This window comes from Onychostoma macrolepis, chromosome 01 (genome assembly GCF_012432095.1).
Source record: "Onychostoma macrolepis isolate SWU-2019 chromosome 01, ASM1243209v1, whole genome shotgun sequence".
Lineage (NCBI taxonomy): Eukaryota > Metazoa > Chordata > Actinopteri > Cypriniformes > Cyprinidae > Onychostoma > Onychostoma macrolepis.
Genome location: NC_081155.1, coordinates 19,427,109 through 19,454,854, shown reverse-complemented (window position 1 = coordinate 19,454,854; position 27,746 = coordinate 19,427,109). Strand labels below are relative to the sequence as shown.

Here is a 27,746-nt window from a genome sequence, read left to right as displayed (position 1 = left end):
TTTGTGTGCATCTTAGTTGTGATCATTAATTTGTTCATACATATACAAAACATTTTTTTTTTTTATGTATACATATACAACAATGTTACTGAACAACTGAATCAACACAATGTCATTTTGCCTTTTTCAATTTAATACAAAATCTTGTATGCTTTAAATTGAGGCAAGAAAATCTGACCTCTTGTACAAAGGTCACATGGTCAATGTGACAAATTTGCTTATTTGATTAGTAAACTAGAAATCAATCTGATTGAATTATTTGTATTTTACAACATAAATAAACACTTTACACTTTTCCAGAAATAAAATATCAGATTCTCAACATGGTTTCAGACTTTTGGGCCCCCCTGCACTCTGGCCATTAAAACCCCATATCAGCTGACCAATATTATTACTATTGTGGCTCTACTTCTGTCCTGCAAACCCTTATCATGTATGATAATCTCTGTATGGAAATGTTCAAATTAGGTCTGTGTACAGTCATAAAATGACAAAATATTCATGGATTCTGTGCTAAAAGGCAATATATGACAAATAGGTGTAAGTGAAGTCAAACACATTGTTTGCTTTCCACTTTTTATTTTTCTGCTTTCTCATGAAAAACAAAAAAATGAACATTTGTTTAAAAAGTCCTTGGAAAATAATTGCTATTGTGTTGCTACAAGTTGCACTTAAATTATAGCTTTCCAAGGGTAAATGAACAATTGAGCATTAACTGTGAGCAACCCTCTAAGTTTAGACAGGACAGGAGAATGCAGGTGAATCGCCCATTTGAGATGACCAGCAGAAGAACAAAACATCAGATGAAACAACAAAACAAAAAGAAAGTGATTTGTTTGGTACGAGTGAGTAAAAACTTGAATGTCTACAAACATCCAGACAGCAGAATCTTCAGAAAGGTTTGAACGACAAAAATTTGCGTTCAGACATAAAGTCACTAAGAAAGCATGGATCTGGATCGGTATGCTGAAGTCTTTATGATTCAGATTCATCCTGTGCTGCCACTACATTCTTTGATCAAGTTGTGGCGGATAAGAACTATCAGGACGTGCCATGTCTGTCATTTTCTTTCTCCTTGCTTCAATTCGCTGCAACGGCAGTGGCCACACCTGGACTGAATTTCTTGACCAAATCCCACCTGGGCTGGATTATGAAGTTCAGCTTCAAGCATATCAGCAACATCTTCTGGAGGAGTCACTTTGGATTAGGCTGAATGCCCAGAGAAGAAGAAAAAGCCACACGCTGGATGTGTCTGCATCGGTCTCATGGGTTGTGGGAATAAAATCCTCCACTTTACTTGAAGACAGCGCTGAAAATAACCTCTTCCGTCAGCCTGTTTTTACCCTTCTTCTAGGACAGTGGTCATATCCTTCCATCCATCTATTTTCTTCAGCCTCATCCTCCCATTCAGGCCAGATGAGCCTGCATTGAGTGGGATGGAGCACTCGTGAGCTCGCTAAGCAGAGCTGTGCGGAGACTGTGTGTGTATGTATGTGTGTGTGTGTGTTTGTGTGTGCATGTTATGATATTCTCTGAATGAGTTTGTCTTCGGTCAGACAGAATACGGTGCAGTAGGACAGGTCAGAGATGAAGTTTTCACAGCCGTGTCGAGTCACGTTCCTACAACCCCGCAAATCCAACAGAGCCAGAGCCGATAATCGCTTCATATAGGACAGACAAGCATCTGTCAACTTATTACAACCTAGAGAGACAGAGACAGAGACAGAGAGAGAGAGAGAGACAGAGACAGAGAGAAGTTAAACCACCAACTGTGAGTACCAGCCTCATCAAATTCAGCATTACATCACTTGCTTACCAGTGGATCCTCTGTAGTGAATGGGTGCCGTCAGAATGAGAGTCCAAACAGTTGATTAAAAAAAATAAATAAATTCACAAGTAATCCATTTGACACCAGTCCATCAATTAACATCTTGTGAAACGAAAAGGTGTGATTGCAAGAAACAAATCCATCAAAATGTTTTTAACTTCAAACTGATGCTTCCAGCTAAAATACCGCCATCCATAATACTGCTTTCTGCAGTGAAAAAGTCCTCTCATCTGAATCAGGAGAGAAATAGGCATCGTTTACAAGCAAAAACAGTTCTAAGCAAATATGTATGGGGATTTTGATGTGAGGACAAAAGGGGACAGACTTTTCCACTGGAAGTGTTATGGATTTTGGTCAGAAGCGATAATTTAAACATAAAATGCCTTCATGATGGATTTATTACAAACTCAGGTTTTCACATCACAAGCTGTTAACTGATAGCTTGTATTACTTGTGGATTATTCTGATGTTTTTATCAGCTGTTTGGACTCTGATGGCACCCATTCACTGCAGAGGATCCATTGGTGAGTAAGTGATGTAATGATGCAATATCTCTAAATCTGTTCTGACGAAGAACTCATTTACATCTCTGATGCCCTGAGGATGAGCAAATTGTCATCAAATTGAAATTGGGTAAATCATTTCTTTAGGCCAAACAAAGTTAAAGGGTTATTTTCACCCAAAAATGAGTGTTTTACTCAACCTCAAAGCGTCCTAGGTGTATATGACCTTCTTATTTCAGACGAATACAATCGGAGGTATAATAAAAATTGTCCTGGCCCCTCCAAGCCTTACAATGGGGGCGAGCGTGTGCTTTTTGTCAACAGTCCAGAAGACGTGAAAAAGTGTGTGTATCCGTAATAAAACGTGCCTCACATGGCTCCGGGGGGTGAATAAAGGCCTCCTGTAGCGCATCAATGCGTTCTTGTAAAATAAATATCCATATTTCAAACGTAATAAACACTTTTTTCTCACTTCCGCTGACTGTCATACGCGGAAGTCGTGCAGGCGGATGACGTAGGACATCAGCGTTGCGTGATTAGTGACAAACGCAGAGAGAGAACAGAAAACACTGGTCACAAATTAGAAGCACAAAACAAGGATTTGTAAAGAAAAATGTCGGAGGATTTCGATAAGCCAAGAGGAGACCGGTTTTCCTTTGCTAAAGTAAGGAAACTTGCTGAAGTGTTTATTACGTTTGAAATATGGATATTTATCTTACAAAAACGCATGGATTCACTACAAGAGGCCTTTATTCACCCCCCGGAGCTGTATGAGGCATGGTTTATTACAGATGCACACACTTTATTTCACGTCTTCTGGACTGTTGACAAAAAGCACCCGCTTACCCCCATTGTAAGGCTTGGAGGGGCCAGGACAATTTTTTATATAACTCCGATTGTATTCGTGTGAAAGAAGAAAGTCATACACCTAGGACGCTTTGAGGGCGAGTAAAAAACAGGCTAATTTACATTTTTGGGTGAACCAACCCTTCAATACCATATAGAACAAACAAAAATCTCTATATTGTGCTTAATTAAATTCTTATTAATTTCTTCTTGTGACAGGGAGAAGCTAGAAAGGTTTATGTTCAAATTAAATGCCAGATACAGTTTATGAAACCAAAATACCAATAATTTCCAGGAGAACAAGAGATTTTATGCATAATATCTAACTTTTAAGTATAAACAAGCCCAAAACACACAGGGACTCGTATTTTGAAATGAACATGCTTACTTCCAGCTGGTCATTCAAAAATATGCACTCTTACAACCATTTACAATATATTACAATATTAAAAGCATGAAGTAAACATAAGCTATTGCTTGGCATAAATGCATGGTAATCAGTAACTGATGCAACTGAACTAAATTAAAACACGTAAGATTTTATCACCTTCAATTTGATCTGGAACTGAATTTAAAGGGGTGGTTTACTGCGATTTCACTTTTTTCATTTTAAATAGTGTGTAATGTTGCTGTTGGTGCATGAACAGTATCTGCAAAGTTGCTGCGTTGCTGTGTTGAAAGTTCAACGTAAGCGGAGATATCGTCTTTTAAAAATCAGGAAGTTTAATGCCTACAAAAACGACAACGAGATACTTCCCGGGTTGCATACGTAACAAACCCATAAATTTGCATCAACCCCTCCCTCCGGAACATGCTAAAAGGGGGCAAGGCCATGTTCTGCAGCTTTGTCGAGAGGAAGAGTTATAGTGGAGAGTTGTAGCCATGCCATCGAAACGGTGTTATTTTCACCCAGCTGTCAGGTCTTCTGTGTTCGGGCTTCCTACAGGACGCTGTAGTTCGTCAACAATGGTTAAAATTTATGTTTGATTATGTTCCTGACAATTATAATCCTAATTTAGCTCTCTGTGCTGCGCATTTTACGGAAGACAGCTTCCAGAATCTACACGAGTTCAATGCCGGATTCACACAGAAACTATTACTAAAACATGGAGCAGTTCCAACTTTAAAACCAGAGGCAGCAGTTGTTGGGTCACAACCTGTAAGTAAGATTTCATAATTTTAAATGTATTTGCATGTATAATTTCAGACGTAATGTTTTAGTTTTATCAAGGACGTAAACAAATGCCAACGCTGGCTTTAGTAGCCAGTTAGTTAAATGCTATTTCGTGTGTCTTTGACAAACGCGTACAAACATTTTGGACCCGAATTTATAATTATGTACAAATTTTTTAAATGTATTTTCCATGTATACTTTATGACGTAATTTTTTGATTTGATCAAGAACGTAAAGACAAGTCAACGCTGTTTGGTTATAGTAGCCAGTTAGTTCGATGCTATTTTGTGTGTATAAGACAAACGTGTACAAACTTCAAAAAATTATATGTAATCACAACAGCAAACTTCCATTCAGAAACGTTTGTAAGAGCCGTGCTTGCGGAAGTTCTGCTTAACTCTCTTCATTACCGCTTTCTGGGTCTGATTCTGGCTCAAACTGATACGGCAATATTGACACCATTATTTACATTTGACCACAGCACATGCAACTGTCGCCCGTGAAGGTGATGGGCGTGAAGTTTCCGGACAATGTGCAGTACGCAGTTTAGCCAATCGCAACACACCGGCCCAACTGACCAATCTGAGCCCATTGCCTGTTTCTGAGGGAGTGGTTTCAGAGAATCAGGAAGTCAACCGTTCGTTCAAATGACAGAGGAGAAAGCGGCTTACAATAAAGGTGAAATATATGAAAAATAAGGCGTTTTTTAACAAACGAAACACAAAGACATGTTATTGCACCCCATAAACACAATCAAGCAAAGAAAAAAAAAGTAGTAAACCACCCCTTTAAGACTAAGATTTTGGTCACACTTTAGTTTGGGGACCAATTCTCACTATTCATTTTTTGCCTCAAACTCCTAATTTGCTGCTTATTCATAATAAGTCGTTGCTACATTTAGGTATGGAGTAGGATTAAAGGATCTAAAATATGGTCATGCAGTTTAAAGCATTAATATGTGCTTTAGAAGTACTAATAAACAGCGAATATGCATGCTCATGAGCAACAAGTTAATTTTAAGTTGAAAATTGGTCCCCAAACTAAAGTATTACCAAGATTTTGTGTTTGCAGCACTAGTCGTGTTTTCTTGGGCACCACAAGGATAGCCTAAACACAATGTGGGAAGAACGTATAGGTATTTCCAGAAGATGGAGGGTACCTGAAAGATTGAGCTGTTTGAGTGTATTGCGAGTGTTGCAGCCGGTAGCAGTGAGCAGGTTGATGGACTGGTCTGTGAGCCCCTGGCAGTGGGACAAATCTAACCGGCGCAGTGAAGGCATATGTCTGACGATCATCTTCAGGGTGGAGTCATTCACATCCAAACCAGCCAAGCGCAGAGTGAGCAAACTTCTCAGCCGACTGCGACTTTCACTGCCTGTGAAAGAGGAGAGTGAATTTCAGCTCACACTAAACACACGGTCTCATTAATAATGATTATGAGTGTCTCACCTGGCTGCACAATGAGGTCTTTTATTTGTGAATCTTTGACACCCACGGCCCAGCTCAGGTCAAGGGTTCGCAAACCCGGACAGCTCTGTGTACTTAACGCTGACACGCATAATGACGAGCAACCTGACATTGTTAGATCTTTCAAACCTGTGGAAAAAAAATGAGAGAGAAAGTATTTTAGTCTTGACTGTGATTCATGTTTTATTTTTAAGCAATTTTATACGAGTTAAGACTGTTAGGGCCAGTTTTACTAACAGCTTGCACCAGTGCAAACCATCGTTTGGCGTTAAAATTGTACTGTCCGGTTTTACTAAAGACACACGGTGATCAATTAGCGCCGAAAAGGCGTGGACACAAGTTATTTTATTATATTTGTAGGAATTTCCCTTTCAGATGCAAAATTTATGGGAGGAGAGAATTCAAAATGAAATCTCAACGCGTTTTACTAACGTTTGCGCTCGTCAAATTACTGGCATTTGCACCATTATTTAACGTCCAAAAAAACATGTCTTAAAGGGGTGGTTGATTGCGATTTCACTTGTTGCCGTTTGAGCATAAACAATATCTGCAAAGTTATGAAGCTGAAAGTCCAATGCAAAAGGAGATATGGTCTTTTAAATTATGGCAGTTTAATGCCTACAAAAACGGCTCATGAGGACTAAAACGAGTTACTTCCCGGGTTCGTGATGTACCAAACCCAGATAAACCCGCCCCCAGGAACATGCAGCAAAGGGGGCGAGGCCATGTTGTGCTGCTTTAGAGAAGAGGAAGAGAAAACTAGGGGTGCACTTAAAAATCTATTCATATATGAATCACAATTCTGTCTTCTAATGAATTCACAAGTTTCAAAATCATGTTCTAAAGCAGCGGTTCTCAATCCTGTTCCTCGCATCCCCCTGCTCTGTATCTCTCTCTCTCATTCAGATTGTCAGATCAGCTCCAACAAACTGTTCCAATTATACACTTATTTTCACACAGCAATGAGACGCGTTATACATGCACAATAATACAGCACACGTGCGTGCGGTTGTCGTGCTGTATTAAAGCTTTAATCAGGATAAAACCGTGTATTACATCTCATTTGTAAGTCGCTTTGGATAAAAGCGTCTGTTAAATGTAGACAATGGAAGCAATCAAAATCAACAAAACAGCAATGACATGCAAGTGCTATGACAAGTCTCATTTAGCTTTATGCAGTACACGTAGCAAGGTTTTTTTTATATTACATATTAAATATTAAAAAGCATATTAAAAGCTGACAGAAGCAGTAGCATTTACAAGTAACAGCGTATCTAAAAGTATGAGACAACAACAAACACACCATTAAGAGCTGTGCTTGCACAGGTTCTGCACGATCCTCTTCACTAATATCCTCTGCGTCTCAATCGGGCTCAAATTGATAAGCAATATTGACGACGTCATTGTTTACAATACAACACCGTAGCATATGCCGCTGAGCTGAGGGGCGGGACGTTTAGACGCGCACTGGCGGTTTAGCGAATCACAACACACTGGGTCAGCTAACCAATTTGAACCCATCGTGTACTTCTGAGGGAGGGGCTTCATAAAAGCAGAAAATGATCAGCCCGTTTATCAGAGAAGGGACAAAGCGGTGTAGAATAAAGGTAAATTATGTGAAAAATAATGCGTTTTTAAAAAAACGAAGCATGAACACGTTAGACTGCACCCCATAAACACAATCAATCCCAGAGAAGAAAAAAAAAAAAAAAGTCAACCACCTCTTTAAACTATTTTGCGCTTGAAATGGCTGCAATTATTGTTGCCAAGAGGAGGCACCGCAGAGAACAGAGCGCGTGGTAGAAGTGAGAGGATTTTTTTCCACATGTATTAATTTATTTGGAATGCCAGAACACCACATTATCTGAACATATTGTTTGCAAGCCATGTTATTTTTAAATTGCTTCAGGAAATAAAAGACGACTTGGAACCCTCAACTAAGAGTCACGCAATACCAGGGGCCTCATTTATAAAGCGTGGGTATGCACAGATTTGATCTTAGAGTGTGCACGCTTAAATCCATTATATATTATGTATTTATAAAACTGTATTTGACGGTGAAAAGTGCTTAGTGTCATGTCAGGGTCTGAGCAGACGTACGCACTTTTTATTGTCAGAGTATTGCAGGTTTTTTAAAATGTAAGCTGTTCTTGCAGCTCGCTGTTCTAAATTATGTTGATTGGTGATATTTTATATGTTAATGACATTAATTAAGAGTCGTTTACAAGGCAGATAGCTGAAACCATTCAATTGCGTGCAAGTTCAAGATCATTTGCGATTCATAGATTTCACATCTGAAAGAAACGCGTACGTGCGTTTTCTGTTCGTACGCTCATTCTATGAATCAAGCGTACACATATTCGAGAGATGATCGTAAGATCAAATTTAGGATGGTTCCTCCAGTTCTTTTAAACGTACTGTGGCTTCTTTATTTCTTTATTCTCGATTATGCTAATTTGCGCTGCGCTTGGTGTATTGTGTTGGTCGATATGTAAATGACAAGTTGTGTCGGTGTTCTTTAATTTGCACATTGTTAGTAAATCACCTGCAGACATTTCCCCTTCTATCAGTGCGGTTTTGGAATTGCGCTCTCACGCTAATTTGCCCCGTTTAGTAAAACTGGCACTTAAGGATCTATAAAAGGCTGAGATTTGGGTAAACTGTACTTGAGAGGTGATGAATGAGCCAGGCAATCTGTTTCTTTGATACCGGTGTCCAGGAGAGGTCAAGTGTCACAGGTTGTTGTTTTATGATGGCTGCCAGAGCCTGAGGACTGAGTGCCCGACATCGACTCAGATCTATCTGTGTCCATAAGCGCTTATCACAACACCTACAGCAGGAGAGAACCAAAACAATTACTCTGAGAAAAGGTGGGGGGGGAGGAATGTAACTGAATGATCAAGATCATAAACTATCACAACTATGAACAAAAACAACTATGCCTTTTAAAATAGTGTACTACTGTAAAAATACCATCATCCTTTCAATAAGCTACCTATGCAAATTAGTCTTTTTAATCATCTTATTCTGTCTTTGTCGACCCCAACATAGTGGTGTGCGATATATCTCGTCTACGATAATATTGTAATCGTTGTTTAAACCATATGCAATTTGCAATTATTTTTGCATATATCGCAAAAACCAAACAAAAGCTCACCCAGAGAGTGCAGGCATACACTATATGATGTAGGTTAGACTACTGAGCAAGCACATTTACAGTTCACGCTTCCACTGCCTCATTTTAGTCTATTAAAATACTTTCTTTTTTTTAAATTCAAGATAGGGGAGGAAAATGACCCTGTAGGACTTATGTCTTTTATATTTATATCATCTGATACAGTTAATATCAAATGAAGAGTGACGTTTTCCTCCAAATACCATCATGACTGCAAATATGATATTGATTTGATGAACAGCTCAATAAACAAGAAGTAAATATTAATTACATTTTATACAGCACAGTTCGTATTTTTTAGCTATATTTAGACAAAAATAGTTGCAAACAAAGCCACAGCAGAACTGTTTTGCATCTCTGAGCAACACACAACTGTGTTTTTGCTACTGAATCAAGCCGCGGTTTACGAATCGTTTGAATGAATGACTCAATGACTCACTCATGCAGTGATTTGCCGCCGCCTACTGGAAATTTTAGGTTTATATTTTAACATATACATCAGGGGTGTCAAACTCAGTTCCTGGAAGGCCGCAGCCCTGCAGAGTTTTGTTCCAACCCTGCTCCAACACACAAACCATGTAGCTTTCAAATAAGCCCGAAGGACTTGATTAGCAGGATCAGGTGTGTTTAATTAGGGTTGCATCTAAACTCTGAAGGGCTCCGGCCCTCCAGGAACTGAGTTTGACACCCCTGATATGCATTAAATATAAACCTAAAATTTATATTTGGAAAAGCTTTGGGAGTCAGCTGTCCACAACAGTCCTAAAGGTGCCAAATTACCAGCACAATAACTTGCTCAGCAAAATATCGGCTAATTATTGTCATCAACAAAATTTCTGAAAATATTGAGATATAATTTGTCATTATTGCACACCCCTACTGAAAACATGAGCTACTTGCGTGTAAATGAACAGAGCCACGCTTCATTCTGAAACCCACAGCGCATATTTAATTCATTACATCGCAGATTTTATAATAGTACTAACACATATCAAACACAATTTAAGTCTTATTTTGCCAAATCATTTCTCTCTAGTGTGAAAAGGCCTTTTGTCTGATAGAAACAAACAAACAGGAAATTAAAGGAAACATCCTAGCTTGTTAAAAAGGATCTGTTGAAGCTTCAACTGTAACTACTTCTACACTTACCACTTGTACCAAGCCTTGCAGACTCTCATACACACAGCCAAATCCGTCCGACCCAAGTAACGGAACACAGACATCCAAATGTCCTTTTCACAGCCACGCTCATTTCCTACGTCACGAAATGAGGGATGAGAGAGGAGGGAAGGAGGAGAAGTGGTGATAGCTGGTGGAGGAGGTGGTGGAGAAACAGAGGATCGAGAAGACATAGAGGACGGTGACGCTGTGTCTCTCTCTCGACCATCCTGGTTGGAGCTCCGTCTCGTGTGGCGGCCGGATGTGTGGATGCTTTTGGACTGAGAGAGGCCATTTCCGGCTGGCGTCGAGGTGCTGTTCCTGAGACGGGTCCTGGGTAGCGTTTTGCGCTGGATGAAGCCAGGACCACTAGGTGTTCGGGGAGACATAGCTGCCTCCAGTTTGGGTACAATGGAGCCGGGGTCCCGTTTGGCCTTTGGAGGACGCTGGAGGGTCACAGTCAGGTAGGAATCGTTCAGCAGGTCATCATTCAAGTCTGAGACTAGTAAGACGGGTGGGTCGGGATCAGAGTCTGATTGGTTCTCTCCATCCTCATCATCTTCATCTTCCTCTCCTCCATCATCCAAGTCTTCCATGTCATCGTCCTCTCCTTCAAAGTCCTGTTCCTCACTGTCTTCCTCATCATCATCATCGTCGTCGTCGTCATCATCGTAGTCGTCACCTCTCCGTCTTCGTCTCCTTGAACGATGCTCTTTATCTGCCCGGCCAAGATGTCTCTCTTCATCACTGTCATCCTCATCATCATCTTCATCATCATCATCGTCGTCGTCATCATCATCATCATCCTCGTCTTCAGTTTCATAGCGCCGTCGCCTCATGTGGGATCCTCCTCTTAACCTCACCCGACCCCCTCTCTCCCCTCTTGCCCCAAGTCCCCGCCTCATTTTCAGCGAACCTGTTGCCAAGCTGCCTCCCCCTCGACTCCCTCGATGCGAGGAGCCTCTCCAAACACCTCGCCTACCAGCTCCATAACCTCGACGGGACGAAGAGACCCCGCCTCGGACAGATGACATCTTGCCGCTGTCGTCATCACTGCCCGAATCATCATCGTGCTCCATCCCATGACGCCGATAGATCTTAGCCACGCGAGGATCAAGAGATGAAGACTTGCGTTTCTGTAAGAAAGAAGAGAGAAAAAAAAAATAAGAAAAAAGGCACACTAAACCCACCTCTTCACAATCTCTAAAAGGGGTCATCGGATGCCCATTTTCCACAACTTGGTATGATCCTTTAGGGTCTTCATGAAATGTCTGTAACACACTTTGCTTAAAATTCAATGGCCGTGTAAAACAACACCCTTTTTGCCTTTTAAAAAAAAAAAAAAAGCAACCCATTTTGGTGCATGCCTCTTTAAATGATAATGAGCTACTGCTCACCCCACCCCTCTCTTCCGTGGGCTGTCAACACAAGACATGACTCTTAAGTCTTGGACTCAGTATGTGTGTGTATATATATATATATATATATATGTGTGTAGCTACATAAAAAAATTTTTAAGTCTGTATGCTTATGTGCATCAATCCGAGTGTAAAACACAGATGTTCAGGCAGGTGAAAAGCATTTGGTTAACAGTGAATATTGACTTATCGTGTGTCCTGTTGCCGAGCCCCGCCTTAATGTAATGATTGACAGCTAGGGGGCGTGCTCGGCTCGGAATGCATTTTCAAATCCACAATGACTTAAACTATATTCATCGCAGGGTATTTAATGAAAATGCAACTGAAACATCATATATGTAAGTGTCAATGCATTTAAGAAAAATAAAAGACATTTAAATCACCATTTTGCTGCACCTTCGGCTCGGATTGCATTTTGAAATTCTCACTGCATTTTGCTACAATTATGACGCGGTATCACAATGAAAATGCAATCCCAAGTGTCCTACTCCTAAGTAAGCATTAAATGATAATTTTGCTACAGTTTTTGCTTGGACATGTTAAACATATCTAATCGATTTGGGTAATGCATTTTCGTTTTAATTTTGCAACTTATAAAGCTTCTATACGTAAATGCTTCTATACGTATATGGCTCAGAGCTGGTCTTATTTAAACAGCTAGCTATCTACTTAGAAACTGGCTGCAGATTGAATAACTCAGACTGGCTAACAAACTGGATGCATGTTTTCTTTTCAGATTTTCTCAGCTGGCAGACATGCCAGAAACCTAACTAAATGCAAAAACAAAGCTAAAAAAGTGAAAATTTCATCCGATGTCCTCTTTAAACAAATGACAGAACAAAAAGAAATATTTCCAATGGAAAGAAATGAGAGCTTCACTCAGCTCTGATTATATGCAAATGCAGAATTCTCAAATGGGATTTGAGCTTTGGGTGTGTTGAAATATCTGAACTTTTGCAGCTAGACCACATGCCCAACAGGATGTATTCTATTATATTCTACATTCATTTTTTATTTTACTTGTTTATTCACATGTCTTGATAGTTTATCTATTATATTCTTTTTGTTATTATAAAAAACTTGAACCTAATCAAAACTATAAGCACAAGCTAAGAATTACCAAATTTTTCCCTTCAGAAGTGTTGGTGGTTATTTAATTTGTGTGGATATAGTCAAACATTCAGTATTCATTAATTTTACCATGGTCAACAGACCTTTGCCCTGACCAATATGACAAGTTCTGTGTGACTGCCACTAGGGGGGTTAAATTCAACAAATTTTGAATGTCAAAGACAGTTAAAGGGACCCATTTCCAACAAAATTTTATGATAAAGAATAAAAAAAACATTCAGAAACGGGGCCTAAAACTTTGCTAAACAAGCCAATACTTTTTTTTTTTTTTTTTTTAATCTAAATTTAAAAACAAAACAAAAAAACAGAAAAAGTCTGTATCCACTTGCTGTCACAAACAATTAGTCAGAACAAAATGAAGATAAATTTTGCTTTTTCATTACAAGTTAAGAAAATCATTCAAGCACTGATTAACAATCTCCCAAAAAAAAAAAAAAAAAAAAGATACGTACATGTGTTTTACCACCTTCCAATTTTAGCTGCAAAACAGAATAACATGCTGTGGTTAATTATGAACTTCAATAAACAGTGATGAACACATCAGATCACTGAATGGAAACACACAAGCTGCGAACACAAAGCTGATTCTGAAACCCTCAGTCAGTCAAAGCAGTGGGGCACAATGATGATGAACAGGGCAGGGTGGGCCAAAGAGAGCGAGCGAGAGAAGACACACATGGAAAGAAGATGGGGGTTACTGCAAAAGGTAGAGAGAGCAGAGAAGGGAATACATAAAGGCAGAGCGGAGCGGCTGTGCATGCGGCAGCAGTGGTGTGAGGAAGACGGAGCCTCTCACCCGCTTCCTGAGCCGCTGCTCAGGGGCTGCGGCCCGTTTCTGGAGCGACCCGTGTGAGAGAGAAGAGGGGGGCCGCCCGACCCCGTGCCATGCCCCGCCCTCGCCCCCAAGCCCCCCTGACCCATCCTGTGCCGTGATGTCATCACCGCTGCCTGACGACTGGCACACAGGAAAACAAGCGTTACTGTTACACACGCAGATCTGAGTGTGTAGATCACAGTAAGCTCTCGGCATGCACAGTGAGTGTGTATGTATGCAGGCCTGCAAAAGCTAGCAGCATTAGAACGAACACTCAAAGCTTCCCTCGTTTCAAAGGCCTGAATGTGTGTTCAAACTAGAGGGCGAGAAACAATCTATAAAACTGTGGGTGTGTGGGTGAATGTTTTTGCTTGTAAAAATGTGTTTTACCTCGGAATCGGTGTCTTTGCCCATAACACATTTAGGACACTCCCAGCAGCTCGGTAGGTCTTTGTTTACCACTCCCTCACCAGATGTCTACACAGACAGAGGACATAAGATCATTACAACAGTAATTTATGTCTTTAATGAGACAGGATAGTGGAGAGCTGACAGAAAAACGTTGGATGAAGAGAAAGGAGCGGCAAAGGACCTCAAGACGGGAATTGAACTCTGGTCAACGTGAGCGCAGTTGCGCTGTATGGCTATAACCACAAGGCTATCGGTGCCGACATTGTACTCATATCTATAAGAACAAATAAAGCTGTCTGTCCCACAAAGCATAGTAAATGACAATGAAACGAGCAATGACAATAAAACAAAACTATTAAGTCTTATAGTTTAAGTGCACTAAGATTATACTAAAAAAAACATTACCATTCAAACTATTTGCTTTTTTTTTTTAAAGAAATGAATACTTTTATTCAGCAAGGACACATTCAATTGTAAATAATATTACAAAAAAAGTCTCTTCAAAAGCTCAGGCAGGTCTGTCCTTGAAGTGCTTATACTAAGGAGTCTTGCAATACTAATGCATTTTTCTACGGAGAACATGAATAAGATTTTTACTTCCAAAAGCCAATTGTTACGCTCTGCTGTGCTGAAAATGGTTTTCTGATGTCCACACTTTGCAAAGCCACTAGTCACAAAGCTCAAAGATGAATGAATCTGAATAAAGCATTTTGAGACGTCTATTGAATTGCTGTCTGTAGTAATAATGCTTGTACCTTCAAACAGCTAGGATGTGTAATCTGAGCACAGTTGGAGCACTCCATGAGCTCTTCACCAGTGTCCTGGTTGCCTTCCCCACAGATCTCACATACAGCAGAGAGTGGCAGACCAGGCTATTGAGGGAACACAGAAAGTCAAAGTGATATTAATCAATATATGCAAAGGAAGGCTGCATTGTAAGTAAAATGCACAATGTGAACACACTCACAGCGAGACACTGCCGCAGCACACAGGTCTGTTTGAGTTTACCAGGGCCACCGAATTTCTTCATGTCTCTGCAGAAGTTGCAGTCACCACATTCTGTGCGCAGACATGCCTCACAGCGTTTACAGCGCACACGGCGCCGTCGTAGGACCGACATATTAGAGGCTGGTTTCACTGGCCGAGGAACAATGGGTGTGGTTGCCAGCTTGGGACGAATAACGGGTGGAGGGGGAGGAGGGGGCTGGTACCAAGGGGGCTTGGGAGAGGGACAAAGAGAAATCAGAGGTAAGTGCTGCAGTGTGGTGGGTTTAGGAGAGAATATTCAAATAGAATTCAATAAAATGCATCTTCCTCATCAATGCAAATTTTATGGTTTCTTTTATCCATCATGTCCCCTTTTGAAAGCAGTTAACTCAAGCTTCATTTGTTTAATTCACATATTTAGACAGTCACAATTGTCAGTGCAGCAAAAAAAATGTTCCAGTCATATTTTGATAGCACCATTAATTTAATGTATGCTAGAACAAAATAATTGTCCTGACAAGCTAATTTTAATTATATATTTTTTTAAAAATCAAGATAAAACATTTTAACAACAAATACCATGACATTATTTACAAATAAAAATTACAAATAACTAATTTGAATCAAATTCATTATTCCATGGTATGGCATAAAATTACAAACACTGACCACAAAAATTACAATAACTGAAAGAAAAGAAACTATAATATGTTAGTTATTTACATGATTCACTTAATGCTTTTTCTGGAAAGAAAATTAAAAATTATCCATTTAAAGAACCTAATACTGTGATCTTACCCTCTTTGGCCATCTGACAATAGGTTTTCCAGTGTAAGAGAGTTTAGGGATGTCATTGGCATGTTCTTTCAATAATGCCTAAAAGACAGAGAAAACAAAAACACTTTCATTAGATTTTAAAATCACTGTGCCAACTAGATTCTTAAGCAACAAAACCTAAATCCTGCATCTCAAGTGACATTTTATGAGAAAAAAAAAATAAAAATTTAAATTCACAAATACCACACCAGCAAGTACATCAAAATAACCAGAAGTGTAAAGCACAATGAGCATGAGTTCTGACCCGTATGTCATGTAGAAGGGCAGCAGCGTTGTGTATTCCTGAAGGCACGCACTTCTTATGTGAGGGCAACGACTCCAGCTTCCCCACCAGGTGCCACAGCCCCTCCATCTCCAAAGGAGTCAAGTGAAGCTTTACCCCTGGTGCATTAGGTGAGGAGGGAGCATCACTGTCATCTCTTTCCTCTTTTACATGACCATTTAGTACCTCATAGCCTGAGCCTTCCTGCTTCAAGCCTGTGTATTAGATTCAAAAAGACAAAAGTAGAGTTAAGCTTATCTGTTAGGAATCGGATGTGAATGTATTGTTAATGTACTGACCAATTCCCAGAGAGTATTTCTGGAACTCAGGGATGAGGTGGGAGGTGTTGGTTATGCTGTACAGATAACGCTCCAACACGTACCAGCACATCTCATAATAGAATGGATACCGGAACTTAGTTGGCACCTGAGGAACAACCAGAGACCATTATGATTTTTTTATTCCCAGTTATTATTTTCATGAAAATTATACACCTTTTCCTACCAAATTCCCAATAATTGTGTGAAAAAGGAAACTCATTCTCATTACTGTAAAGCAGTAAGGAAAATTCTCCAGATCAGTCAAAGGTTATTTCTTTTTTTTTTCTTTTATATGAAAAACAAAAAATTTGTACAAGAAATAGTACAATGATTATTGGACTGCGGTAATTACAATGATCTTTTCCTCTTAATTGTGTTGAAAACTGAAAAGTAGTGCGCTTAATTTGCAAAATGGTATGAGCAGTCCAAATGTGGTACAAAAAAAAAAAATGCAATTTCTTACTACTTAATTAATCTCTTAAATTTAGGGAGAAAGATGACCAGGTCATGTTATCGCAGGTTTTGTGAGATTTACTTATAAATTAATAAGCCCATAAAAACTTAAGTTATACAAGAAAATGGTGGTTGCAGTAAAATGCTGGACTCGCCCGTGTCCTGTCCTCAATGCTGGAGATGTGCAGTTGCATGGGGATGTTGAAACTATGTAGAAAGTTCCCACCAAACACAAGTGTGTCTACTGGTGTATACACCGCATGGATCCAACCTAACATAAAAAAAAAAAAAATTTAGGTTTAATTCACAGCAAACATGTAATTTAAGAAGGTTCAAACTAATCATTCAAAACTGAAAGCATGAAAACACATGGTAATCTAAGAGATTCCAAATAAATAAGCACAAATTATATAACAGTCAAGTGTTTCTGTTCACGTAAACAAATGTGTGGGCCTGCATGTGCTCACCCGATGGAATAATGAACGTGTAGCCTTGCTTGAGCTCAATCCTCTGGCAATCAGTGGCCTTGTCACCAAGGAAGATGTCGCCTTGTTTCCCAGACAACACCCAGTTCTCATAAAGCTCCAGGTTTTGTGGCGTGGGTGGGATTAACCAAAACACCTGAAGCAGACACATCCAAATCAAACTCATCTAGGCCAAAACCATTTTGGGGTGTTTTGACAGCAAACTACTTACACAAAATACAACAGTTCATATGGTGTTATCAGTGAGCTCATGTCAATGCTAAATTCGAAAAAACCATGATTTTAGCCTATATACTACTGTTCAAATGACTGGGGTTCAAAGATTTTTAAGAAATTATCAAAACATTGATCAAAAGTGATCAAGTCTTGGGTGCTGAAAATTCAGCCTTGCCATCAAAAAATTACATTCTAAACATACCCAAATAGAAAACAGTATTTTACATTGTAATGTATTTCATAATATTACTGTAAAAAGAGGCTTTTTTTTTTGTGTGTATGAGCAAGATGTCACCAAAAAAATCTGTTGGTGAATTTCAGTCAGTTGAGGAGCGGAGAAAAATAAAATAAAAATATACCTCGTTAAATCGATTTCCACACTTTTCCTCAGTCCTTCGTTAAGAGTTTGTACGAGCGTTTGAAATATCACCACATCCCTCAGCTATATACACTCGTTGCTAACCCGTTGCTAGCCCACCACACACTGTCATGGGGTTCATATAGCGTCAGAAACAAAGAGGCTCCAAATGCTGCTCCGCCTCCTTCCAGGCCTGAGTATTAGGGGTGTGAATCGGCACTGGTTTCACAATTCAATTCGATTAAGATTATCACGTCAACTATTCGATTCGATTCAATTCGATATCACAATGCATCACGATTATATCAAATTTATTTTGCGCATTTTTATTAAATTATAAGCAGGCTACATTTTAAAATAATGTTAATTAATTAATCCATTAATTAATATATAATGAATTATTGTTAAGAATTAAAAGTAAATATAGCTTCAAAATATACAAGCAAATATAAAGTAATAAAGGGGGACAAGACGATTACAAGTGATGAACAAAGAACGCTTTCAGTATCTCGGAGTGCTTTAAGTATCGCAAGTTTACAGATTCCTCAGCATTATTGGCATTTGATTAGTACCAGAGTTGGTTATAACGTGTTACTCAGCAACACGTTACTGTAATCTAATTACTTTTCCTGGTAATGCAGTAAAGTAATGAGTTACATTTTAAATTTATGTAATTTGATTACAGTTACTTACGTCAATAAAATTATGTTACTTAAGTTACAAATGCAGTGTTAAAAATAATGAAGTAAAGCGCATCAGTATGCCCTTTAATAAATCACCGGAGAATGCGAACTAAAATGAGAGTCCTACAACATTTAGATGCAATGAAAGGTTGCCTAGCATATTTCAAAATGTTGCACTCGACATATTTTAGTCTGGCATTATAGTTTGGGAATAGTTCAACAAGTATTAGTGTTACTGTGACACAAACTTGTACACATTCAAAGTAAAAAATAAATGACTCATCAGAATGAGATCAACCGCTGGATTAAACCGCGTCTGCATCACAATTCAAGGCTTATTCCTCACAGCCGCGTCTTCTTCCAAAAAACGAAAAGTAGCTGAGATGAACTTGAATCTTTCTACAGAGGTGACATGAGCGTTTACATGTTCACGCGTGGATTATTATCTTAGCACGTGATGTGCATGCTGGGCATGATCACATTATGTGAGCTCAGACGGGGGAAGACTGAACCTCGCGTTGCTTTCATACGGATTATTTGATCAAAGAATATTTGTTTTCGACATGACTTACTTCATTTAATAATAGACACTTCAAGCTTTCTTTAGATATACTGTATTTCTCATGTCATTTTGGTTCATTCTAGTGACTCGTTTCAGGAAGACATTCACGGAGACTGAGAATGCAGAAAGTGAGTTTCTCTTTGTAGTGTATTTTTTAGGTTTGATAATCTGATGGAATATGCGGGAAAAAGCCAAGCTCAGATTTTAAAATAGAGAGTGCATTTTTAATACTCGCTATGCGAATGTCATAGGCTATAATCGATTATAGCCTATTACTGCATCGATGCAGAACCGTTCACGTCCTCATCGCGATACAATAATTAATTTTGACACCCCTACTGAGAATGAAATCTGATATAGTCTATTCTATATAGTATATTTTTTAGCTCATACTCTACTGTCACATGCTTGATTTGCATCCCATCACGTATTTTGAAGAAACGTAAAAAGTAAATCGATAAATAAAATAAAAATGTCTAATTTTACAATAGCACATCACATGAATTAACTTGTTTAAGTGGCAGTACGTACCCCATATTATTGATTTTCAATGTCTGGTTAATGGGGTCTTTTATTTGTAACTGTAAAGTCACAGATTCATAGTGACGGATGGATCAATACTAAAGTATTGATACTTTATACTGATGTTGCATTCAGAAGATTGATTCCATCAATGTTTAGTTTAATGTTTTGTTTTTTAAACTAACAATTTTATTATTTAGCATGACAAATTATGCACCTCAAACTTTAAAGTGCAAAAAATATATATTTATCAGTAAATAGTGTATTGTGAAGGATACGGATTGTAAGGGACTGTAAAGGATTGTAAACTGTAGGATAGAAACTATTTGTAAGCATATTAATGTTGTTGTAAACACATTTTTGTTAAATATAATGAGCCGAAAAGAATGCACGTCACACCTCTGTTTATCAATTTGCACTGGCTACCAATAGCTGCTCGCATAAAATTCAAGGTATTAATGTTTGCCTACAAAACCACCTCTGGCTCTACACCCCTTTACCTAAATTCATTACTTCAGACTTATGTGCCCTCTAGAAGCTTGCGTTCTGCAAGTGAACGTCGCTTCACTGTACCATCCCCAAAGAGGCACAAAATCACTTTCACAGACTTTTAAATTAAATGTTCCCTCCTGCTGGAATGACCTGCCCAACCCATCTTCAAGAATCGGCTAAAAACACATCTCTTCCATCTTTATTTGACCCTCTAACTCTAGCACTCTCTATTCTAAATCTATTTAAATTAAAAAATTAAAAATAAAAAAACTCTTGCCCCTTTTGGACTTGCACTCTATTCATTTTCTAACTGCTTGTTAGAAAGCTAAAAAAACAACAAAAAAAAACCTAACACTAGCTTGCTCTATTGTTTTTGTATTCTATATATTTGTTTTCAATTTTTTTTATAATTAAAAAAAACCTTGCTACATGTACTGCGTTAGGCTAACTGAGACATGTCATAGCACTTGCATATCATTGCTCTTTTGTTTCTTCCATTGTCCTTATTTGTAAGTCGCTTTGGATAAAAGCATCTGCTAAATGACTAAATGTAAATGTAAATATCAAATAAATGCAGCCTTGGTAAGCATAAAACACTAAAAATATTTTTAAATTCTTACTGACCCCAAACTTTTGAACAGTAGTGTATTTATACAGTGTTCTCTGACCTTGCAGCCCCACAGTATGTGGTACCACACAGATGTGCCTCCAAAGTCTATGTGGAAATCTGTGTAACAGCCCTGAACGCTCATTAGGCAGTACCTGGAAACAAAACACAGGCAAATTTGAAATAGGAGAAAATTACTGTTTTGTTAACAAGAATGAACAAAGAGGGCTGTGTGAGAAATGGAACATGAACATAATGCAGCAGACTTATTTCCAAGTGAACAAACCCTTTTTGTTTTAAAGCCTTATCACAATGTAAAATAAGACCAAGACCAACCAATAAATGCAAACTATATTTAAGGATCTAATATATGCTCACTTCTGCACTTTGGGGTATTGCATCTCAATGATAGAGTTTGTAGAATCTCTTTGTCTTTCTTTTAAGTGTCGTGGCCACATGTTGTCCACCCAGTCAATCATGTCCACCTGTAACAACATAGAAAAAAATATGACCGTCACAGACAGATCTAAATATTAGTATTTTTTTGTTGTGTTTTAAAGAGATAGTTCACCCAAAAATTAAAGTTCTGTCATTAATTACTCACCCTCATGTCGTTCCAAACCCGTAAGACCTTCGTTGACTGACACGGAAGTATTCTTGTAGCTTCATAAAATTAAAGTTGAACCACTGATGTCACATGGACTATTTTAACGATGTCCTTACCATCTTTCTGGGCCTTGAACATGGTAGTTCTGTTGCGGTCTATGCAGGGTCAGAAAGAGCTCGGATTTCATCAAAAATATCTTAATTTGTGTTCCGAAGATGAACAAAGGTCTTACGGGTTTGGAACGACATGAGGGTGAGTAATTAATGACAGAACTTTGATTTTTGGGTGAACTATCCCTTTAAGCGTTAAGGTACCTACCGTGGCAGGTCTTTTGACAAGGCTCTCTAGTTTAGTGTGGCTAAATTCAAGGCTGATAACATTATAAAGTTTTTCTCTCTGAGAGGGAGGGGTCTCATAGTAGCGTCTCCATTGCGCCATTGACATCTCCGTCCCCTTCTGAGTAGCCACATCCATCACGTCAATCATACGCCGACTTCCTGTAAACAGAGACGAGCAGGGAGTAGATGCTGAAGCACCACTGACGCAAGTCAACATGAAATTCATCAGCATATCCAACCACAAAAACACTTACCTACAAACAACTTCACATCATTTACACTGAAGTCTGGATCTGGCATTCTAAAAAGGAAATATTGCAAATTCAGATTAAATTTAAATGTAAAACTTTTTAAACATTCTGAAATGTGTCAAGAAACCGTAAAGGACAGAGGAAAAACTAATCTCTTACTTAATGCCAAGTCCATCAGGTCTCTCAAAGATAATGGGGTCCCGGAGCCCATATCTCTGAACGTACTCAAAAGTGAGGTCTAAAAAACAACAACAAGTAGTGTTAAATTACACACGTCATTAAGATCTTTGAAGAGTTCCATAAAGAGCTGCATCTCTTTCTCACCTTTACCCTCCATGCGTTTGACTCTGTCTGAGTTGAAGCGGCTGTTGTGAAGCTTCTCCTCCAGATCGAAAGTCCTCTTTCCATCGATTTCGTCGTCGGAAATGCCATCGTCTTGGTAACGCCGCCGCGTGCCAGACCGCTGTAAGACAAGAGAGTGAGAGAATGAGACAAATGAAAAACCGATGCCAGAGCAACACTATTTCTCCGCATACACTCCTCCTCGTCTCCTGAATGCTGAACAAATGTTGCATAACTACCACAGCTTCAACTTGTTGGGTTATCTGAGCGCACACCTACACTCTCACAAATACACACACTAAATAACTCACCCATCATGAGCACTAGCCCACACACACCAACTATTAATAAGACATCACAAATCACGCAGATGCACATGGATTCACTGTTAAGAGCCTTGGAGAAGAACTGCTCATATGGCTCCAGCAGAAAACTACTAACGGTCACATTCTATTTTCAGTTTAACATCAGTGCACAGATGAGTTGCTGTACACTTACAGATTTTTTACCATAATACCTCTGTACTATAGATTTTAATACAGCACTGCATGTATCCTTCACAGACAAGGCAAGTGTATATAAGACTGCATTTAAAACGTGATACTTTCAAAAATGCCACTGCAGTACAGATGATTATCATTGATTTCTGTAACACATACAGTACTGTTCAAAACTGGGGTTGGTAAGATTTGTCCTCTTATGCTCACGGTCCTGCATTTTAAATACTGTAAAAAAAGAAAAGAAAAAGGAAGCAATTTTAAAATGTTATTACAATAAAAACAGATTAACAGCTAATAGGTTCATATTTAAGATGTAATGTATTCCTGGTATGTCAAAACTAAATTTTCATCATACATTACTCCAGTCTATAGTGTCACATGTTCCTTCAGAAACCATTTTAATATGATGATGTGTTGCCAAAGATAAATATTTCTTCTTATTATTGAATTATATTATTAACTGAAAACTGTGGTGCTAATTAATGTTTTTGTGGAAGGCTTTTCACGTTGCTTTTCTTGTCAGGATTCTCTGATGAATAGAAAGTTCAAAAGAACAGCAATTATTTGAAACAGAAATGTTTTGTAACAATGGAAGCCTTAACGGTCACTTTTGATCAATTTAAGGCATCCTTGCAGGATAAAAGTATTTCTTAAAAACAAAAAACTTGCTGACCCCAATATTTTAAACAGTAGCTTACAAATTATGTGTATAGAACTTCTGCTACAAAGAAAAAAAAATACCATCTGAAATAATGCTTGTTTGCAATGCTAATGATGCTGAGATGCACCACAGCTCACTGAGAGCAGGTGAGTAACACACACACAGAACAAAACAATAAGACCTTCCTCTGCTCGCCCTTGTCTCTGCCCTCAATGTCTCTATGGTGATGTGGAACCACTAGCCAATCACACGCTTCCTAAAGCCCTGCCGTCACACCCTCTCAACGACATCGTGCAAAAAAGAGGGGGGTAGAAAAAAAATAAAAAAATCAATGAAATGAATTGGGTATGACTGTGCAGTATCAAAGAAAATTAGCAACAAACCCGTTCAAAAGAGAACTGATCAAACCATGTGAACCTCTATGAGCATGCAAACAAAGCCCTATAGATTAAAAACCTTACCAGACAATAGCCCAAACACAACAGATGATTATTTGTCTCATAACTAGTTTTAAAAATGTGTTTCAGGACCTATGTTCTGTTCCAATACATCAATTGTGCTTTGTCTGGTTGTTTCTGAATGCAAGAACATGTCCTGTGTGTACGCCAATCTAAACCTGCCGTCACAAACTGAAAGTCACCATGTACACCATGTTCCTATTCTTAACCAATCAGACAGCAAGGAACCGCCCAAAACGCAACTGTAAACACAACTTTAAGAAGAGATACTTTTGAAGACACATTTATCACGATGATTAATCAGTGTTGACATTGCCAAATATTTAGGGGCTTGTGCCCATCCCTAGCCAACGACGCTGCAGGTTTTTTTTACCTCCTCTGGGCCTGTGCGCAATCCCTGCATCTGTCACACTGCATCATTGCATCTTTCCATCTCTTCCGTTCACAACTGTCAGATCTCCCATTGACAAAAGCAGCAAATGGTGAAACAGTACAACCTGTACTGCAACATGTCCCCATTTGACACCAATAATGAAGCACAATATGGGAACGCAGGAGGGGGATGAATTAGGATGGAGTATAAAAATAAAAAATAAAAAAAAAGGACAACGCAACTGATGCCAAAATGAAAACCTTCCATGCACTCTTGTGATTCCCTAGCATTTGATCACCATCTCTCTAAGCGAGGCCCTAGACTGCAGTGCGCTAAGAGGAAGCCCTTGTGGAGGGCAATGAGACACTACACACCTCGCACCTTCAGTGTCACATCTTCATCCCTCTGCTGGTTTTTCCTCTTCCTGCCTCTGCGTCTCATCAACAACATCCCCCCGTCGACAAGTGTAAGGATCTCCTGCCCGTTCTCCATCCCTGCATTTCTTTCAAAATGAGAAAATCTGCCGTCTGTTCTCCTCTGTCATCCTTTCGCCTCTGCAGTGCCCCCTCCCACTCCTCTCCCCGTTTCCGCATGTCTGATCACATGGTCTGCTAAACCAATCTAATCATTCGTCCTCCACTTCCCCAGCCTCTACAAAAACAGTCTGCACACAACAATCAATCCAATTCTCCTTACTTTCAATCACTGTCCTGTTCTTCAGAAGACAAATGTTACAATCCTGCCAACCACCCTAACATCATTGATGATAAATTATAATCTAGATAGAGCAAAAGACTGATAGATCTTTTTAGGGCTGCAAAACAATTAATCGCAATTAATTGCATTCAAAATATAAGCTTATGTTTACATAACGTGTGTATATATATATATATATACACACATATATTTTAAAACATTTATACTTGTATATAATTAATATAAATATTTTATATTTAAATCTAATATTTTTCCTCAATATATACACGTATGTGTGGGTATATATCACACACACATATATATAGCTATACACCGCACACACACATACAGTATGTAAACAAAATTTTATTTTGAATGCGATTGAAATTTTGCAGCCCTAGTTATTTTAACTACCAGCTACTAATTCGCTAAAAGCAGCTTTTAACAACAGAACCACTATGTTAAAACAATCACACATTAATCTTCTGGATTTAAGAATTCAAATAGGACTGTTTTAAAATGCAACTTGATCAGACTGCCATGCGTGTTGGTTTGAATAATATAATTACATATTATATAAATATGTATAACTAAATATGAATTTAACATTATGATATTGGTGGCGTTTTGACAGTCTCGCATGTGAGGTAAATGGTGTCGAACATGCATTCAACTGAGGTATTGTTGAGGTTAATACAAAAAAAAATATGAATATTAATAGAGCGAAAGTAACCTATCAGTTTGTATCAAGGAAATACGACCATTTTAAAACAGGTTTAAAAAACAACAACAACAAAAAACAAACAGTATTATATAAAAACGGAGAAATACGATCTTTTGGCAGATATTTTTAGGACGAAGATATTCGCGCCAACCAGTCAATCTCCAAGCGTTTTATTCCCTCACCATCGTTCACTGCACGAACGCTTTGTGGAATTACAGAATTATTTTATTGATTTTTGATGTGACAATGGAAATGTTTCTTGATAATAAAAATTGTCAGGGTCAGTGGTTTCTGGCACTTGCTGGTCACATGGTTCTTCAGCGAGTCAGACAAAAAAAAAAAAAACAGTATCTACCGTATCCAACCTCTCCACGAGAGTGCCAGACTTGCCATAGTATTTAAGAAATCTTTAACTGACATTGACATCTGTTCAAAATGTTAAACCTCTGAGCGCATTAAACCGATACGGAGTAAATAAAACGCTTAATAAATTGAGGTCTCGCAGATTCTTTTCCCACTCAAATGACAGCACGAGTGTAGTGAACATTGCCAACATTTCATCAGCTGAAGCTAAAGTTTCTGTGAAAATGCAGTATATACACACACACAACGTACCCTCCAAATCAAAGCATTTTATTTTCCAAGTGTCCACTGTGCTGCACTTACCAGTCTCTTGCTGTAACGCGGCTTGGGATCGTCCATTGTCAGGATGAGGAGTCGAGCGCAGCCCGCCTGTGCAAGCGGCGAGCCAAGAAACGCGCTTCTGACAGTTTATCGCGTTAGAAATAACCTCCCCAACTGTGTTTGATGGTCACTTTATTACAGTGTCCGTTTAATCGAAATAACGCTACGTTACATGAATACTTGCTGTATAAAAATCACTGTTTTCAGATAGTTAAGAACTCGTCCGCAGGTTCGTTCACACAGAAGCGGGATTAACGATTTCAGCGTGTTCTTTAATACTACAAAACTATTGTATTATAATCTCACACAAGAATGAAAAAACAGCAGGTTATTAAAACAACCATGGAAGCTAGGTTGTCGAGCTAAGCGCTGCTGAGGATAGTGAACGAGCATCAGCACCAGCTAACCGACCGCTAACCAGCCCAGAAACACGGTCGTAAAAATATTAAAATTACAAAGCGATATGGGGTCTTGCTTATACATACGGCTTATATGTACAGCGTCTAATATTTCAGTCAACCGTGAAGAGTGAGGCGAGAAATGAGGAGCGTATATTTATCGAGTAACATACGCTAATCCTGGTTCAAGTTTCAAATAAAACCATATTTCCACAAGACTTAAACTCGGGCTCACAGTGGGGAAAATCCAGCGGGTAAAACAGTCCTCGTGTATTTTTTACTATTAAAATGTGCACTCCGACTAGACTCGTCTAGTAACTTTTCTATTCTAAGTGAAAGTAAGCATTATTTAGACAGCTCCACTGTGTGAATTCACGACAAAGTTAATGTAGTAGATCATTCGCCGCCATTTTCACATCGTCACAAAAACACCACGAAGTAAGCCCCGCCCATTGCTGGTTCAGCACCCAATCACAGACACATGCGACGCCATCGCCTTTGCTCTCATTGGCTAGTGTCGCTGTCACTTCACTGGGAGGCGGTGCTAACAGACAAATAAAAGTACACGTGACCAGAGGAGCCACGCTCTCATTGGCTGGAGCTGTACGCCGATCAATACAGCTACACAAAGATCGGTTTTTATGTGCTGAAAGTATCGCGTTGCCAACCAATCAAATATTAAATATCAACACACTCACTCAGTCTAAGCAAAATGTCTGCAACACAATTGCTTTAATAGTTATATTATTAAAATATATTTTAAATACCTTCGATCTTCCGTGGCTTGAGGTCCCATCGCCTGCGGATGTCCACTCCATGACTTCATATAAAGCTCTCGCTTGGGTCGTCTGGTCAAAGAAATCTACATTTCTTTCGAATTAGCCCAGTGACAAAGAACGAACTTCAAAAAAGGTCTTCATTAAATCCTCGACATTTCCTTTGGTCCAATAAACTGTCTGGAAGAAGTGTACACATTGAATTATCGGTAAGCCTCCACAGGTAACT

At 38.8% G+C, this 27,746-nt stretch overlaps 1 protein-coding gene across 4 annotated transcripts; it reads right to left on the bottom strand.

Moving 5' to 3' along the window:
* Positions 1–112: 112 nt before the first annotated feature.
* Positions 113–27,746, bottom strand: kdm2aa (lysine (K)-specific demethylase 2Aa). 4 transcript variants are annotated; one of them, XM_058777239.1, is made up of 22 exons: positions 27,509–27,746; positions 22,230–22,368; positions 22,065–22,143; positions 21,909–21,955; positions 21,635–21,813; positions 21,088–21,194; positions 20,771–20,864; positions 17,252–17,405; positions 16,904–17,055; positions 16,311–16,437; positions 15,994–16,226; positions 15,711–15,788; positions 14,893–15,144; positions 14,681–14,797; positions 13,905–13,991; positions 13,497–13,655; positions 13,153–13,179; positions 10,143–11,287; positions 8,485–8,648; positions 5,801–5,947; positions 5,511–5,726; positions 113–1,702 (listed from the first exon to the last, which is right to left on the bottom strand). In XM_058777239.1, exons 1-22 carry the CDS (start codon positions 27,557–27,559, stop codon positions 1,521–1,523), a joined length of 3,936 nt encoding a protein of 1,311 aa, XP_058633222.1. In that variant the 5' UTR covers positions 27,560–27,746; the 3' UTR covers positions 113–1,520. The 4 variants fall into 4 exon arrangements, with proteins under 4 accessions (XP_058633222.1, XP_058633300.1, XP_058633385.1 ...); XM_058777317.1 differs by having other exon boundaries at positions 16,940–17,055; positions 27,509–27,745; XM_058777402.1 differs by lacking the exon at positions 27,509–27,746 and adding an exon at positions 26,326–27,157 and having other exon boundaries at positions 16,940–17,055.

What these genes read in the sequence shown, in the direction of transcription:
- kdm2aa (XM_058777239.1), bottom strand. Translation starts at nt 27,559, where the DNA reads ATGGAGTGGACATCCGCAGGCGATGGGACCTCAAGCCACGGAAGATCG. An exon ending in CACGTTCATTATTCCATCGG is followed by an intron (nt 17,056 to 17,251) that starts GTGAGCACATGC and finishes TTTTTATGTTAG; the next exon opens with GTTGGATCCATGCGGTGTAT. An exon ending in AGCAGCGGCTCAGGAAGCGG is followed by an intron (nt 13,180 to 13,496) that starts GTGAGAGGCTCC and finishes TCTGTTTTGCAG; the next exon opens with CTAAAATTGGAAGGTGGTAA.